Source organism: Manacus candei, unplaced genomic scaffold, assembly GCF_025592945.1.
Source record: "Manacus candei isolate 608988 ecotype Guabito, Panama unplaced genomic scaffold, ASM2559294v1 h1tg000023l, whole genome shotgun sequence".
NCBI classification, from domain to species: Eukaryota; Metazoa; Chordata; class Aves; order Passeriformes; family Pipridae; genus Manacus; species Manacus candei.
The window spans coordinates 13,987,253-14,005,000 of NW_026138071.1; the positions used below are offsets into that span (position 1 = coordinate 13,987,253).

The 17,748-nt window shown below is 37.0% G+C and overlaps 1 protein-coding gene across 5 annotated transcripts in view; it reads right to left on the minus strand.

The window, feature by feature from the left end:
* Positions 1-17,748, minus strand: part of LNPK (lunapark, ER junction formation factor) — a 51,103-nt gene that overhangs the window by 12,413 nt on the left and 20,942 nt on the right. For all 5 annotated transcript variants that reach the window (XR_007904390.1, XM_051786643.1, XM_051786640.1 and 2 more), the window contains exons 9-12: positions 12,797-13,015; positions 9,732-9,837; positions 8,956-9,026; positions 7,520-7,690 (exon numbers count right to left, since the gene is read on the minus strand). Coding sequence is in view for 4 of the 5 variants with exons in the window: in XM_051786643.1 (XP_051642603.1) it covers positions 7,520-7,690; positions 8,956-9,026; positions 9,732-9,837; positions 12,797-13,015 (567 nt within the window). In the remaining variant the exon portion in view is untranslated. The remainder of the gene's footprint in view (positions 1-7,519; positions 7,691-8,955; positions 9,027-9,731; positions 9,838-12,796; positions 13,016-17,748) is intronic.

Genomic DNA, 17,748 nt, shown 5'->3' on the forward strand with positions numbered 1-17,748 from the left:
TCTCAACTGGTAAAAACTATTTGATTTTTCTAACAGGAGGGTCACATGTAAAACCTATAAAATTTAAGAATAAAGAAAATGCTATGGAGGAGAGTTTAGATCCTACTAAGAAAATATTACGTATTATTTGTATCCGTTCACCCTCAACAATTTCTCTAAGCTTGTTCATTAATGTGAGATGTTAGAAACAATGCATGATGGTAATTCAGCTTCTTTGTGCTTGGCAATGTCAGTTTTACCAACTGTATAACTTTTCCTATAAGAGTTCAATCTGCAAACAGAACCTAAACATACTACTTTGTGGAAACTACTTTAAACATAAGTCAGACAACCAAAAAAAAAAATAGCAGAACATATCAAACCATCTAATGAAAATTACTGTATATTCCCAGTCTTCCAAGGGCAAGTGTAGGAAGGTTGCACGGGAGTATATTTCCTCTTAATCTGGGATGGGAGTGTCCTTGATGATATGCATATTTTGAAGACCAAAAACATTTATTGTAAGTACTACCTCTAAAGAGGCAAATTCTAGCTGCACGACGGGATTTCAGTAGCATATGAGAAATGAGTCACATTTTGAAGTCAGCAGGAAAACTGAACACAAAGTGTTGTACTAAATGATGCAAAGGTACTGTAGAATGATAGTACTGATGGCAGTTTATTTATTGACTAGTATTAGTCAATGCCATACAGCTTTAATGTACACTGTGAAGGTGAACAGTTTGCAAAACTGATACAAAATTGCAGCTCCAAAATGTTAGCCTTATCAAATGTTTGTAACTTCAGAGAATCATAGAATGGTTTGGGTTGGAAGGGGCCAACAGCTCCAACAGTTCCAACATCTAGTTCCAACAGCTCTGCTGTGGGCAGGGACACTGTCCCCTAGAACAAGTTGCTCAAAGCCCCATCCAACTTGGCCTTGAACACTTACAGGAAGGGAGCATCCACAGCTTCTCTGGGCAGCCTATTACAGCGTCTCACCACCCTCACAGTGAAGAATTTGTTCCTAATATCTAATCTAAAGCTACTCTCTTCCAGTTCACAGCCATCTCTCCTTGTTCTATCACTACATGCCATTGCAAAAAGTCCCTCTTCAGCTCTCTTGAGGTCCTGAAGGGCTGCTCCAAGGTCTTCCCGAAGCATGTCCTTCTTATGCTGGGGATCTGTTGTGGTTAAACCCAGTCTGCAAATAAGTATCACAGACACTGGCTCACTCCCCACCCACCCTCCTGCCACCCTGGTGGGATGGGGAGGAGAATTACAAAAAAGTTAGAATCCATGTATTAAAAATAGAACAGTCTAATAGTTGAAATAAATTAAAATAGTAACAACTACAACAACTGTAACTAAGTGGGAGGAAAGCAGGAAGGGGAAAAGGGGAGGAGGAGAGAGAAAAAAAATTGAACAAGTGATGCCCAATACAACTGCTAGCCATATGCTGACTGATGCCCAGCCCATTTCCTAGCAGTGATCAGCCCCTCACATCCAAACCCCCCCAGCTTATGTATACTGTCCATGACACTCTGTGGTATGGAATATCCCTTTGACTGGTTCAAGTAACCTCTCCTCGCTATGCTCTCCCCCAGCTTCTTGTGTAGCTCCCCATTGGCAGAGTATGAGACACCAAAAATTCCTTGACTTAAAATAAGCACTACTTAGCAACAGTCAAAACATTACTGTGTTATCAACATGATTCCTGTAAGAATTCAAAACACAGCACTATACCAGTTACTAAGAAGAAAATTAACTCTATCATAGCTGAAAACAGGTCAGGCCCAGAAAGCTGGACAAAGGTGGGATCTCACGAGAGTGGAGGGGTAGAATTACCACCTTTGATCTGCTGGTCATATTTCTTTTGATGCAGCCCAGGTCACAGTTGGCTTTCTGGGCTGCAAGCACACATTTCCCAGTCATATTAAGCTTCTTGCCAACCAATACTCCCAAGTCATTCTACTCAGGACTGCTCTCAATCCATTCTCCCAGTCTTTGTTTGTGCTTGGGATTACCCCAATCCAGGTGCAGTACCTTGCAATTGGCCTTGTTGAACTTCATGAGGGTTGCACAGGCCCACCTCTCCAGCCTGTCAAGGTCCCTCTGGATGGCACCCCTTCCCTCAACTGCACCACACAGCTTGATGTCACCAGCAAACCTGCTGAAGGTGCACTCAATCCCGCTGTCCATGTTCCTGACAAAGATATTTAGCAGTGTTGGTCCCAAAACCAACCCCTGAGAAAAACAGTGCCAGTCAAATGCCACTTGCTCATATTTATCAAAACATGCTGGGTGTCTGAAAGTAATCAGACTGCTTCAGACTGACTTTCAGAATGCAAGCAGGGATGAAAGTTTTAGAACCATTGCTCAGGTCATGACTGACAAGAGGAGCTGCTACACACCCTTGTCCATCAGACCAAGTACAATTGCCATCTGACACCAAGAACTTAAGACCCCTCTTCCCACACAGGGCTCCATTTAGTTCCAGGCTCCACTTCAGGCTGCTCAGAGCAGCTCAGTTTCTCCATTTTTTTGTCAGACTTGATCTTTCATCTCAGCAAGTCTGCAGTTGACTTGCCTCCTGATTCGGCTTCCTTCTTTGCTTTCTCAACCACAGGCTGCTCTGTCCTGGCTTCTTGTTCCAAAATTTCTCTAGAGCCATCTCTCAGATAGTCAACCCCCCTATTTCTGCCCAAGCAAATTAATATTCCCAGTTACTTTCCAGACCATCCCACTCTCTCTTCCCGCTCTCCAATTTCCATCTTGATCCCATCTCTGCCTGTGCTCAATCTTTATCTCCCAACTGTCAGTTTTCTTTCTGTCTCATCTCTGCATTTTTTCCTTCGCCCTCAAATTCTATGAATAAGTTTGTGCCTTTTCCTGCTACAATCCTTCCACACTTGAGTTACATTCCTTCTTTATTGCTGCTGTTCAGGCTCGAGTCAAAGACAGAACAGGATGTAAGGAAGATGCAGCTCCATGCCCTCTCAGCTCACTTGTAGCATAGACCAACCATTACTTTATTTAGAGAGTTTCAGTCCTGCAGGCCTCAGCTGAATCATGCTTAGCACTCTGCAGAAGTGACTCCTTCTAACACAGGTAAAGAGACTATTTGCTCAGTCTGATCAGAAGGATGCCATCCACAGCACCTTTCAGTTAAGCCCCAGGGACAATCACAGCCCTAACAGAAGCAAGGAGAAGCTTCTAAGGAAAACCCGATGAAGTGCATATTCTAACTATCTATATTCAGAGGAACAGGAGAAGGATGGAGCTTTCGTTTTTATATTCTACTAAAAGGTATGGAGACGGTGCTTCTTTAAGCAAAAATTGTCAGGTATTATATGACTTTTCCCTTCACTCTGTTCTTGATTAAACTTACTGGAACTCTTGAAACTCTCCAGAATATTCAGTTAAAACAAAGTTACATGAAAAATTTTGGTCTTATAATTATGTCTGACAAAGTTATAAGGAACTCAAGAGTAGGTCCTTTAAAACAGTAGTCAGGCAATCAGAGTAAGTGATGCTAACTCCAAATATGATCAGCCTTCCTTAAAAATATATAGTGATTCCATTTTACATACAGCAATTAACGGAAAGCTTGCCTAAAGTCAACCTGATTTCAATATTGCATGATTTAAGTTATTGTGAGAGCAGCTAACAAGTGAAAGCTGACTACAAACTTAAAGATAACACCAGAAAATTGAAGTGTCCTTGATGATTAACACTTAATCCATGATTTAACCAAAGAATGTAGCTACACCTACATGATATTAACAGCAAACGGTCTTACGCTGGCCTGAGGCAAATTTAAGAGCTGTAACAATGCAACTTTAAAAAACCCGCTCCTGGCAACAGCAGTTCTTTTTAGTCCCAACACTCCTGGTTAATCCATAGTACTTAAAAAGTGTATGTACTTCACACTGTAAGTCAGCTACCCCTCCTCTTGTTGCAGAGTATTTCACTGAGTAACCAGTGAAATCACAATACTGCATCACTATTAAATTAAGTAGAAAATACCTCTTATGTGGGAATTCAAAAAACTAGTATAAGATAATTGCTCTAAAATATAGCTACTTGTGCTTTCAAGACCTTTGGGACAAGTTTTCTTCACTACTACAGCTCCTTGTTAAGACAGACTTTCACATAGTGCCATGTGGCTGAAGTAGCTTTAAGGAACATGTGCCTCACAATAGCCTGTTAATGGCTTTGATTATCACAGAAAGCTACTGTGAAGCCTTTGAAAAACAAGTCCGATAATAGCATAGCATTCCCTCTACCCTTCATATCCTACCAAAAAGGCAAGGCTATGATGTCCAGCAAAACTGAACTGTGGTTGACTGGAAACATAATACATTTTAAAACCAAAAAACTTGTTTACAAGCCATTGAACTCAAGGTAAGCTGACCTATGTCTGCTTGAGAAATCACTGAGTTCTAGGCATAGTAGCTGAACTAGGGAAAGAGCATAGCACACAGTAGTAAATCATCATAAAAATATTTGAGCAAGATGGTCAAGGAATTCCACACAAATCTGGAGACAATACATAAAGCAGTCCATGAAGTGCTGACCACTGCGGTCAAATCTGAAGCAGTCAAATTTTGTTTCAATCTTCAAAACAGTGCTAAATGATAAACCTGAATCAAGAATGCAGCATAACAGTACTAAATATAGGCAAGACAAAATTAATCAAGAGGCTAAAAGTTGTTCCTGTTGGTTTTTCAATACGATCCAAACATTAATACTTTTTTAAAAAGTACATAAGAGAACCAAGTAGCCTTTAATGAAGAAAAAAAAATACCATCAAGAGTAAGCCATTTAAGGAAAAGGTAAGAAGAGAGTTGAAGTATATTTCTTCATTCTGGTACTAAAATTTCCCAAGTTACTCTGCTGAATAAGTAAGCATGGTATTTGTACTAGTAAACTGCATCAGACTGACAGCTGATGACTTCGTATTTCAAGAGGATTAAAAAAACAAAATTCCGAAGTTCGGTGCCAACAGCACTTCCCATAACCATTCTTCAGATCTCTTATCCACAGAAGTTGTATGTAACATGCTGTCACTGCATGAGCACACAACTGAAAAAAGATTCAGCTTCTTGCTCTACTTATTAGTCAAAGTAGCTGACTGGCAAAAAAATATTTATAGCACTTCTGTATCACATTAGCTTGCAGTTTCTTTGAGCTATAAAGTTACAGAGAAGAGTTGGGACTTCTCTGTGTTGTCAACATTGTGGTGAAGTTGGTTTCCTGATGTTAATGTTTGTCTACATCTGTAAGGGAAGATATTCTCTATTCTTGCTACAACAGCAGCTGTATTACTGTGGTGAACAGAAGGCTTCCCCAGAGCTCTACCTTAATGATAGATTCATACCTTACAATCAAGGAATGTGTTCATTTACTAATAAAGCCCAACTGCATGTAAGCAGTTATGTTTCGTGTTACGGTTCTGATGGAAAAAGTGATTTACTGGAAATATTTTCTCATTCAGAAGAGATTCCTTCACAGCAAGTCACAGACAGGCACTGGCCTCTTCTACATCAACAAGGTATTTCTTAGATATTAGTTATGGAAAATATCAAAACATACTCTATTTCTGGCTGCTTAGCAATTATCATAACAGAATGACTTATATCATCTTGGAGATTAAATATTCAGAAAAGATCAGCTATTTAACCTAGAAAACCAAAAATCAGTATACCAGTTACTTATTTCATATGCCTCTTCTGAAAAATTTCACCACATACTTCCTATCAAGAAAAGAGAACTGGGGAATGAAGCCCACAGTTGCTCTTTTTGTTGTTTTTAAATAAAGCAGTACATTAATACAAGACCACATCGCAAAAAACAATTTTCATTGTTAAAGGTAAATCGGTAAAATCACATTTACTGCAATAAAGCCATCCTATTTTTCTCCTGAAATACTTGATAAAATTCTCCTTTCAAAAAAGCAAAAGCTATTCTGCAGTTTTCAGTCCTATGTCTGAAGTGCCTCATGAAAATCTCACACTAATTTTTAAGGTTTTACTTATTATACAACATTTATAGACTGACTCAGAAGCTCACTAAAAGCATAGTTTGATAACCATTTCTTTCAATGATAATACCAGATTAATTAGCAAACACCCCTCCCAAAACCTCTAAGAACCTGTAGTTATAATACTCAGAAGCCCCTGAGGCACACAACTCCAAGAGCTGAGTATCCTTTAAGGACTTCTCCATTTGAGTCACATAGAGGAAAACAAGCCCACTTTTAAAGATCTCAGTAATAAATAATGTCTTTATCTTTTAAGTTCAAAAGTAGCCAAGAAGCATCTAAATCTACCACTCACTAAAAAGATGATTCTATGATTTGAGGGCAAATAAGACATTTTCACTGTCTTAGTTTCATGCGTCTGCATTCATTCTTACTTTCATGCCAGCAACAGTACTTTCTTTGAGGTAAGAGCGCACTGTGGCACAGGAAAAGAAACCAACCAAGTTTTTGCCACAATGCACTCTCACAAGGCCACACCCTGAGACAGCCACTGTTAGACACGACTTCCCTACTGGTCCTGTGCAGCCTTCCCATGCCAGTAAGTAAAGGCCAAAGCCATTTTGTGCTCCCTGTTAAAAATAATCAAGCAGAAACATTCTTTCTATTGCACTGTGAGTTTCCCACAGTTGGTGCGTTTCTAGCTGCACACTATTCAATAGCTTCCCACCATGATCCCTGCTTAAACTAACATGAAGTCCCATCAAGCACTCAATAGCACATCTAACTGGAGATCCTCTGGTTTGAAGTTGTAATTTCTGGAGTCTTTTAAAACACTGCATCTTCCTGTTGGCTGTACACCAGATGCCTACTGTATCTGCAGACTATAAAATGTCTCAAAAGGAACTATGTTAAATTAAAATTGACAATTTGTCTTTGAACTACCTGAAATTAAACAAGGCAGTTTTACTAGATTTTCCTGCCCTGAGGAAAAGAGCAAAAGGAACAAAGGCAGAAATTCCAACACACCTCAATCAAATAACCTGCCAAACACAGTGAAAGTTAACTACTTGGGGACATAGTCCCTTCTTAACCATTTCTGTAATTTACAGTGCTAGTTCCTGTTTGTCAGTAACATTTGAGCAAAAAAATTTGTTATGCCATCACTCGCATGAGATATTAACTAATATGAAGAAGTTTTAAAGTACAGGAAAAAAGACACTAACAGCCTAAGTTAGAAGCAGGGACAAGAACTGAGAAAACATATAAACTGCACTTATTATGAAGTCAGAATAAACTGTACTTCAGTTAGAAGGGACCAACAACAATCATCCAGACCAACTATATAACGCTTGACCAGAAGTTAAAGCATGTTAAGGGCATTGTTCAAATGCCTCAAACACTGACAGGCATTGACCACCTCACCAGGAAGCCTGTTTGATTATTTCAGTTGTTTTTATTCTTATTAAAAAAATGTATCTAAACAGAGAGATAGATGACAAGGGGGATTTCATGAGACATTTTAAAAAGACCAGACTTGATGCGATTAGTACATACCTTCTGCCTGTTCAGTCTCCTGGGGCTTTTTCTCTCTGGGTTCTAGAGGTTCAGTTTCAGCTTGCGATTCCATAGATTGCTTTTTTTCAAAACTGAAGTCTGGAAGTCGTGGAGCTTGAGGTCTAGTTTTTCTTGCAGGATTCAGGAAAAAGCAGTAGGCACACCTAAATGCTACACAAAGCAGACCCCATAAGTAGCCTCACTAATTAACTTCACATTTCACCTTTTTTCCTACACTATATTCTGACAGCCCAAAACACAAAAAAAGAGAATTAAATAAGTGACTATCAGTACCTGAAAGTATCTCCACCAAATTTACACAAGCATTTCCATATAGGTCCTTTTTTAAATTCAGTATACAGCTGCTTTTTAAAAACCTGTTTGCTTTCAGCGCTGCTGTGCTGAGTAGAGCCCAACGCTATTAAAGATTTGACCGCAGTGAACATAATAATGCAATTCAGTACCCCCAGATGTTGCCACTGTTCTTCTATTCTTTCCTACAAAATAAATTAGTTGGTAGATGATTTTTTTTTTTGTTCCCCTTAAGATGCCACTTTCCTCACCCTTTGAGTAAGGAGATGATAGAAATTCCACAAGGTATGTCTCTCTCTGCTTTTTGAGGAGCATTCTGATTCAGTGGTGCTTAATTAAGAAAAAGCAGCTTTGTTCTGCAGAAGTACTAGATACCACTTAGCAGTTAAGCACCTACTTCTGCTCTCCCCACTCCTGCCAAAAGGGCAGAAGTGACAATTTCTGGCACAGTTGAGTTGTGAACTCATTTGAACTAAGGTGACATATAGACTACATATCTTTGGTTTCATAAGAAACATTCAGTGCTGTATATTTACTTATAAAATTAAGCAAAACATAATTAAATAGAAGATTTATCTCAGAATCCCTGTTTTCTTAAGTATCAGGTTTACACTTGTGGTAGAAGGCAGGCAAAATAAAACATCTGTGTTCTATAAAGAGCTGTGTCTGTCTCAAGTTATTGTCAGCCATAAATTCACATAGAGCCCCCTAGGGCTTGTTCCCACTCTTTTTCCGATATCTCCCCAAGATCTTCTCAACAAAGCAAAATTTTAAGTTCTGTTAAAAGAGGCACACTTTAAAGTCAGATAGCTTCTCAACATAAAACCTTCTGAGAACCATTCATAGCCAGTAGCAATGTTCAGGGATGCACTGGAGGAAGCTTATTTCCACTGAACAGTTTTCTACAAGTAAAATGCTTGACCTCAAGGTTGCAATAAAGTACTTCTTTAAGTCTTGAAGGAAGTCTTTAGATACAGAGTAATAAGTTACCCAAAAATGTTTCCATATGATTTGGTACTTCACAATGACAGTTAAGTACTTAACTGCAACCAAAAAGAAGTATAATGAATACTAGTTATGAAACATAAGCCTAGTAACAGAGTCTAACACAGATTATCTCTTACCTATGTATTCAAACTCCTCCTTCAAAGCCATACCATTGTGGGAAAAGCATTGCTGACATATAAGGGCATACCTGGAAAGTATGAATAACATATAATTACATACCTTTAAGTAATAACACACTGAAGGGAGATGTATTTTACCTTACATATTGACTAATACCTTAGATATTTTCTCTTAAAAGGTAATTTCCACAATGAAATTATTATCCTGAAAAGCAAACTAAATCTGCATATTACATAATAAGATTTAAAGTTGGTTTAAGCACAGTGAAATATTCTTAGTTACACTTTAAACCTCATGGTTCAACATATTTCTAATATCATCAGTGTCAGAAAATAACACCTAAATTAAGTTAATATTCACTAGAATACAGTTAATACGAAAAGTGACCACAGTTAACATGGAAGTTCTGATAGGACTAGACAGTTCTGAAGACAATCTTAAAGGCATTTAAAATGGATATAAAGCTCAAGTGCTAATGCAATGGGTTTGGGGTTTTTTTGTTCAAAATATAGATCATTCACCCACTTGAGCACAGATTTTTCTTTGTATCACATGGCTAATACCACCCAAAACAGAGGTTAATTTTGCCAAAATATTACCAGTATACCTGCAAAGAGATACCAGGTGAAACAAGGAGAAAAAACCATTTAATTATGAAAATTTTGGAAAAATTCATTTGCAATCCTTTTAACCTTGACATCTGGCTTAAACAAAAAGGTTAAGAAGTTTTCTTTCCCCTAAGTGTTTAGTATTTCTTTTATAAGACTTTTACCTGTTCTGAGGACCATCACCAACCAAATATTCAATAACTCTATCCACAACTCCTCTTTCTCGAGGAAGAATAGGTCTTGCCAAAGGAGGGCCTGGAGGATGAAGACCTAGGAAGACATGAATTATGTCAAAATTATTTTCAACTATATTATTATATGTGATATTTTACTGTGTGTTCTAGTGTAATAAAATAATTGCACCTACTTAATAGACATGGCCATATTTCTTAGTCCACTAGGAAAGCTGTAAGATTTTTAAACCTGTGGCAAATGTCAAACGTGGTAAGAATCAAATATTTTCAATAGTGCCCTCTTGAAGTGCTACATATAGAACAAGACTAATCCTGCCATTAAGGCTGCATTATTCATAACAGAACAGGTCTCATCAATACTGGATAATTGATCTAAATGGACTGTCCCAATCTTTAAAAGCACAAGAAAATTTGATCAGAAAATACTGCAACTTACAACTCTTCAACAATAAGTACAAAAAAAGTTTCATACTTAATGTTTTTAAAATAGGTCTCATTTTCACAAACAAGAGGACTGAATTCAGGAGATAACAACCAGTGAATGTATTCCCAAGTTATTCCTGTATTTTGTCCTCAGGCAGGAAGCCAGATCAAGAAAACCTTCACAGCAGCAAGGTAGAACAAATTCAGTGCAATATAAACTGGATTCTGCAAAAGCTGTTTAATGTAGAGGTCAGGCAAAATGCATTTCCTAAAGATTCACAGAAACCAGAAAGACTTCTATCAAGAAAATGCATTGATACAATCTGCAATAAAATTAAAGCTCCAGAATAATTTTGCGAATACCTGGCTTACACTCAAATGTTTTAGGCCTATATTCAAACAACCCAAGTTTTCGTATGACCTGTAAATCACCAATATATTAAAAGTTTCTAAAAGACTAAGTAAAAATTGAATAAAAGTTACCTAGAATGAAACATCACAACACACTCCAAGAACTACTTCAATTAACTGTCTGCTAATAATTCAGACCAACCATCTTGGTTCTCATGCTGTTATGGACACCAGTAATTAATATAAACATCAAAAGCAATCATTGTAGAAAGACTGGTCATTTCTGCAAAGCTTGGCAAACTCTCAACTACCTGCTGGTTATTAATTTTCAAACATATGGGAGCTCTGTGGTAATACACGTTAAATTGATTCTCCTCTACAAAATATAGCCTAATGAAAATGAATTATTAATCTTCTGTAGCAATAATTAAGGTTATTCATATTTGTTGCAAGCCATGCATAAACTTAGATGCAATATTATTCTTATAGATACTGAATTTACACACTTTTCACTACAACTTCATGACTGAGATCTTATATGCCTGGAAGGTTTGGGCAAACACAAGAAAAAGCAGTGCTTCCATATAAGCTGACAGTTGCAGTGGCTCCCATTGCCATCTATGACAAAATAACATGTTTGGTCAAAATACCAGTTACTAGTGGGGAAAAAAGTGCCTGTAAGACATTATCACAGAAACTACATTGAATATTTTAATTCCCAGGCTTAGCAACTGTCCTTTCAAACAAGTCAGTTTCTTTCTTTCTCTGAGTCATTTATGCAGTAAAGGCTGAATTTCATGCAGCTTATTCAATGTGCCTGAATCTTCCCTTAAGAAAAAAGCTATTATATAGCTGATATTATTTTATTATATAGTCAGCTTCCTTAACAAGGAACATGCAATTTTAAATTCATGACGGAATTTTCAGTAAGCAGGTATCAGTAGATGTGGTTTATAACCAAATGACCAATTTCCTGTGCAAGGAGCTAATTTTTGGTACTTCGAGGTAATCAAGATTTACTAATAACTTGCCTTTACAGCTCATAGAAGTTTCATAATACAGCCAAAGAACTACTAACAAAAAATAAGGTTTAATGGACTCTACAGAGAAGTGAGACCACAACTTCCCATGATAAGTTTACTCCATTACACTAAACAATATGAAAAGGCATTTTAAAATTCAGCTTCCCAAGATCTTCCACTAGAGAGTATAGTCCTACTTTTTGACTGCATCATGGAAATTTGTAAGGACGGACATGCAGTTTGTAAGACTTAAGTAGCTTCAAGTAAAAATCAGGAACACAGGGCAGAGAAACATATTCTTGATCCCTGTATATACAGCAAAGAACCACTCCACGTTACAGTGGTGGTCATGAGATTCTTGGCAAGTTGCATTCCTTCTATATTCAAGAAAGCATTTCATCTCCTTTCTTGCCTTGTGATTCAACTTGCCAAACATCCTGCAATGAATGAAAGGCCTGGCATGAACCCATACACAGCTTTATCACCTATGAGGAAAATGAGAACAATACTGCCCACCCAAAACTTTCAAATTTAGCAATTCTTTCAATATAATTTAGTTCATATTCTATTTAATAAAGTCCATTCCACCTAAACACCAAACCAGAAATCAAGGGAAAAACATTTTCAGGATATGAAACTAAATTTTAAGGAGTACTCAATTCTACCAGATTGTAACCTAGTGCTAAGCTTTTGACTCTTGTACCAAAATAACAATGCCATTTTAGAGTTCAGCTACAACAGAGACAACTTTTCTGTTGTATTTGGTATTTTACACTTTAATCTATGAGTATAGATGGCATGACTATACCTCCTAGAGTAAAAATTTAAATAAATGTCAAGATGTATGTTAAAAAAATATGTGCAGGGTTTAGTGAGAAACATGAATGTATTCTGAAAGTGTTCTCCTCTGCACCTGATTTATATAAGCATAGAGCTCTTCTAAACTAAGAACATAAAAAGGTATGCTATATTGTTGACTACAGAATACTGCAAAGTTTTATTGCCATTTAAACAAAGAAGCCATAACAGTTAAATGAGCTCAGGCAATAGGTTTCAGCATCAAAAGGTGCCAGCTGTAAAGAGTTATGGCTAATTGAATATGGAACTCCTGCTTAATCAGATAACTGCTCTGCTATTTCCAAATGAAATGCCATTTCCATACTGTCTGAAAATGGCCTATTTTATCGGTAACCAGAGAAAACAATATAAACTGTAAATAACATTAAGTGCTCTGTTTACCCATTCCAGGCACTGAAGTAGCAGGGGATCCAGGGCGTCTTGGTAAAACATTTGATTGCAAGGATGGCACAACAGTTCTTTCTGGGAGTCCGCTCAGACCTGATGAGTCTCTCTGCAGATTAGGAGATGCTGGAACAGGGGACTTGGGAGAACCTTGTTTAGGAGTCACAGGTGGGGTTGTAGAAGCATTTCTTTGAGCTGCAGTCCTCTGACGAATTTCTGACAAGAAATATGCGTACTGAATTTAACATCTAGCATTCCAAGCAAGATATTAGAAGTAGTAAATTAATAGTTTTATTCCAATCAGCAAATTACAGAGTCAAACAAAACCAGGAAGGTCTGAAACTAAAGATCACCAGCTACCTGGCTGAGCATGCCATAGAAGTAAATACCACACAGAATACTGAATTTTAATAGCAATAATCATTAACTGTTACATACTTTGGGTAAAATTCTGCTAGAAGGAAATTAGCAGACACCTTATGATTCTGTTCTCTAAGGCAGAACTTTAGAGAGATGAACAGCTAGACTCAAACCACAGTGTACACAACTGACTACTTTTTACTCCATGGTTTAAACATGCTTCCAAATACTGAGCTTTCCATGGGACCAAAACTATTCAGTCAGAATCTAAAATGCCCAGGCTAAGTGCCCGAAGTTATTTTAAAAAAACTAATTGGATAAATAAAACAATTCTAAAACCAAAAGATCATAGTTTCAGTCACTTGTTTCAGCAACCCTACCATGAAACCACATGCTTGAATTGTCACAGAGCAAGAACAGGCTCTGCTGGAACATGTCTTTACTTTTACCTCTTCTCACATCACTATCAGAGTTACTATTAAATCATTATCATGAAAAACTTACTAGGTTTCCTCAGTTGTTCTTACCTGAAGCCAGAATTCTCATTAAGTCCAATGGGAATATCACCACAGTAATATATTATGGTTTGAATATTATAATAATCATGCAAACCTGAAGTTCATACACTACTGCAACAAATCAAATTGAAATGAAACTGTCACTTTAGGTCTGCAGACATTAACATGGTTAACAAGTAGCAGCTTAGTCTCTAAAAGGAACAGCCTAAGAATGCCCACAACTAAGACTACAGTACCCTACAGAGTAGGCATATAGCATCCACATCACTTTGAACAACTTTGCTTGTCTTCCTTCACAACAAATGGAACTTCACATTACATTTGGACTTTAAAATCATCCACATCATCCACACGCATTTCAAGATTAGAGAGATTTTTTATCTGCTCACTTTGTGTCAAGCTGGAAGAGTTTAAATGCTTAGCAGGCAGTTTACAGGTCCACTGGCAACCAGCCACTGGAAAATGGGTGTGCTGAGTCTGAAGGAATGATCCCTGTCCCTAAAAGTACAACACTACCAGGCTAAGCTTCTGCTTCACACGGAGAAGGGGGAGGGAGTGTGTGACATCAGCTTACACTAGCTAAGAAAGAGTTGCTATCACTGAAATACTAGGTCAAACATAAAAGTTCTGTTGGTAAACCGCCAACATCTAGTGCCATGAAAATTGCAACATACATATGTTATGGTCTTGCCTACTTATCTGTATGTATAAATAACATTTAATATACAACAGAAGAAAGAATTAAAAATTCTTTGGTAACACCAATAAAAAAAACTATAAGTGTTCAAACTCTTATTAAAAATCCACCTAGTTCAGTTTCCTACAAAGCAGAAAAAATTACTAGTTTTCCCCTGCCACCCTTCACATCCATGACCACATCACTTCACACAACTTCATCATCCAAGTTAGATCACCCAATGAGTATGACGATTCTGTATTTTAACTTGATTTTAGAAAGTAAAGTTTGTCCCTTCACTATTTAAGCTATTCAGAATCTGGAAACCAGGATAAATTGGTAGCTGCAGAAATTCCATTAAGGTTTCCTTGGTGACTTGTTTCTATTTTGAAAACTGCTCCTGTGTTGAGAGTTTTATCTTAATTAAGTATTCATTTATGACGAACCTCACCATTAAAATGTCTTCAAGAGCTTTTCGTGAGAGACAGTAGTAGTAACCTTTCAAGTTTTACTACACTAGAATAACTGCATCATCCTCCCCATGGCATCTAACAGGTATGACTCATATTCAAACAATATATTGATTATGACCCATGATCTATTATCCATTATACTCAAGTTTGTCTTATAGTTTCCAGTCATGTACTAGCTCCAAAATTTAAGCTAAAGGTATGCAATTTCTCGATTCTTCTCAGCTCCACATATGTTTAAAAAATTAGTGATAAATATAAAGCCTAATTCCACTTGTTCCAAGATCATTTTAAATATCTATAAAAAGACATATTAATCCATTCTCTTTTCATTACAAAGCCTTTTTTATACTGATTTTTATATAAAAACGTCAAAGATCATGACTCTAATTTCTACATATGGATGTAATTTTTACATTGTGAAGGCTGTCTTTCTAGATCATGTGGTTCAAGCATGTTAATTTTGATTGCTTAACAGCTCTGAGTCTGTTTCAATAGGTCATGGCTATATTCATATTTATTCTGAGCCCATAGTACATTATTCCTAAGCGATTTCCATGCTGCCTGCAAGAGCTTTGCCCCTTTTGCCTGTTCTTTCTAAAGGGTCATTCCTGGCAAGTCTTCTTTAAATGACTTTCAATTAAGAAAAGTTACTGCTACTTTAATAACTCTTCCCCCATATTTCCTGCAAAGATGTTGAACTCAAGTACTACGGTCAGTATTAGAGAGATGTGCTTCAGTAGTTTTAGTCTCATTACAGAGTTAAGAATGCAAGACTCATTGCTAGTTTCCACAAAATTATATTGGGTTATTCACAATGCCTTTTTCTTTTTCCTCCACTTAGAAGTTCATTTGGCTCTCACTCTATTTTATGATTCATACTTAAGACAACTTGCCAACACACTGCTGCTCCCCAAGTAAGAGAAGTTACCAGAACCTGCATTATGAGAATATGAAAAATGTTCTCCTTGGCAAGACCTATAGCCCATCCATCCCAGTACTTCATTTCCTAGAGTGGCTGTAAATGTTATTTAGTGACAACACACTAACCTAAATTTCTGTTGCCTACATCTCTGATACCATCCCCAGAATCCATAAACACATTGTCAGGGATGTTAGAGAGCACAGCCCTGTCTAATCCATATCCATCACGTATGCATGCTGTTACCAATGAACTCCTCTAATTCCTTTTAAACCTGCTGTCCACTTTCATAGTAACAGCCCTAATACTTTTTTGCAGTAGCTGAATATGATCCATATAGTTCTCAAATTGCCTTATTTTGAGATGCAATGTGTTAAAAATCACCTCTTGCAAAGTTCCAGATTTCCATACTTCCAAGTTCCACAACTTAGCTGAGTAACATGTCCATTGACCTCAACCCTGACACAACATACAGTTTTGCAATTTTCCAAGGATTTTCTTCATTAATGATTTTTGTGTATCCAAAAGCCAACTGCATGAAGACACTTAAATAACTTAAAAATAGAACTTTTATCCTTAAAGCACACTACAGTTCAAATTCTGCAGTTACCAGCACCAAACAAGACAGATGCGTAAGCAGACACATTACTTAGCAGGTATGCTACTCAACTGATGATTCAGTATGATCTCTTAAAGAATATTAAGATATTGCAGTGGTGAGGCAGCTGCATCTTTCATGTTTACAAGCAAAACTATTTTATTTTTCCCTCACTTCAAAACTCCTTGGTTTTTGTAGAGAAGAATACATCATTTTTAAAGAGCTACAGTACAATGCAGTTCAATATATAGTTTACATAACTTGTTGGCTTTAGTGCCAAAGACCAACCAAGCATTTTCTTTCTTCCTCCTCATGCCTATACCCATCCCAGCCTACAACCATCTGTTATTGCACTACTTTTAATTCAAGTCATGGAGTGAATTAATTTAAAATACAGCCCTGCTAACAGTCATATTAGCACAATGAAAAGAGCAGGTATCAACAACAGGATATGGCTGATAAATATTTATTTCACTGCAAATATATAGTTACCCTATTTTTCTCTATGGTCAAAGTACTGAATAAGTATATGCTCATTAAGTCCACCCCTCAAAATATTTCTGAATGGATAAAGTTGCACTTAAATTTTCACATTCCTCTCCCTCTAGATTTCCTGGTGCTTTCTTATGCCAAACTCAAGATTGATATGAATCATCTGTTAAAGTTACCATTATCTATTTAAGAAGCACATGTCAAAATCACAAAAATTGCAAAAAGAGCTAAATACATTGAAAAATTGGGGCACTACCAGCTGTTTTTCTGAGAACCAACTATTATGCAACACTAGTAAAATCTTTGTACCAATTAGTTTGATGTGCAAGCTTCCATTTCAACCATTAAGTCAAAAACCTACAAACTAACTAACCTTTCATCAGTTGTCTCATACACAACATTGTCCAATCTGATTACACATTGCTCATTATTTACCCTGTTTTCAAAAAGACTCAATTATAGAGTTCAAAATAATGAGTTCTGCTACTTGGCTAGCTTGTGTGCAACGTGAGTAAAGGAAAGATCAAGGAAGCTTTAATGTTAATGTGTTAACACACATTTTATTATTCCAAATCACTTTAATTCTACCACATACCACATGCACCAAATTATACCATAACCACAGAAAGGTGTCATCTAGTTACACTAAGTTATATACTGCACAGAACAGACATTACTACTCATTTTAGGCAGATATTTAGTGTGATCAGCAATAAGCTTGTAGGTTTTTTGATAGTTAAAAATTGAAATTATTACTGCATATACCAAGAACAAGATATTCGGAAAATAAGTATCCACAATTTCACAAGCTAAAGCCAAATGGGGTGTCCCTCCTGAATTATAATGCATCTCCAAAATACAAGTCTGAATACCCACTTCTGCAGGGACAAAAAGCAGTACCAATTCCAAATTT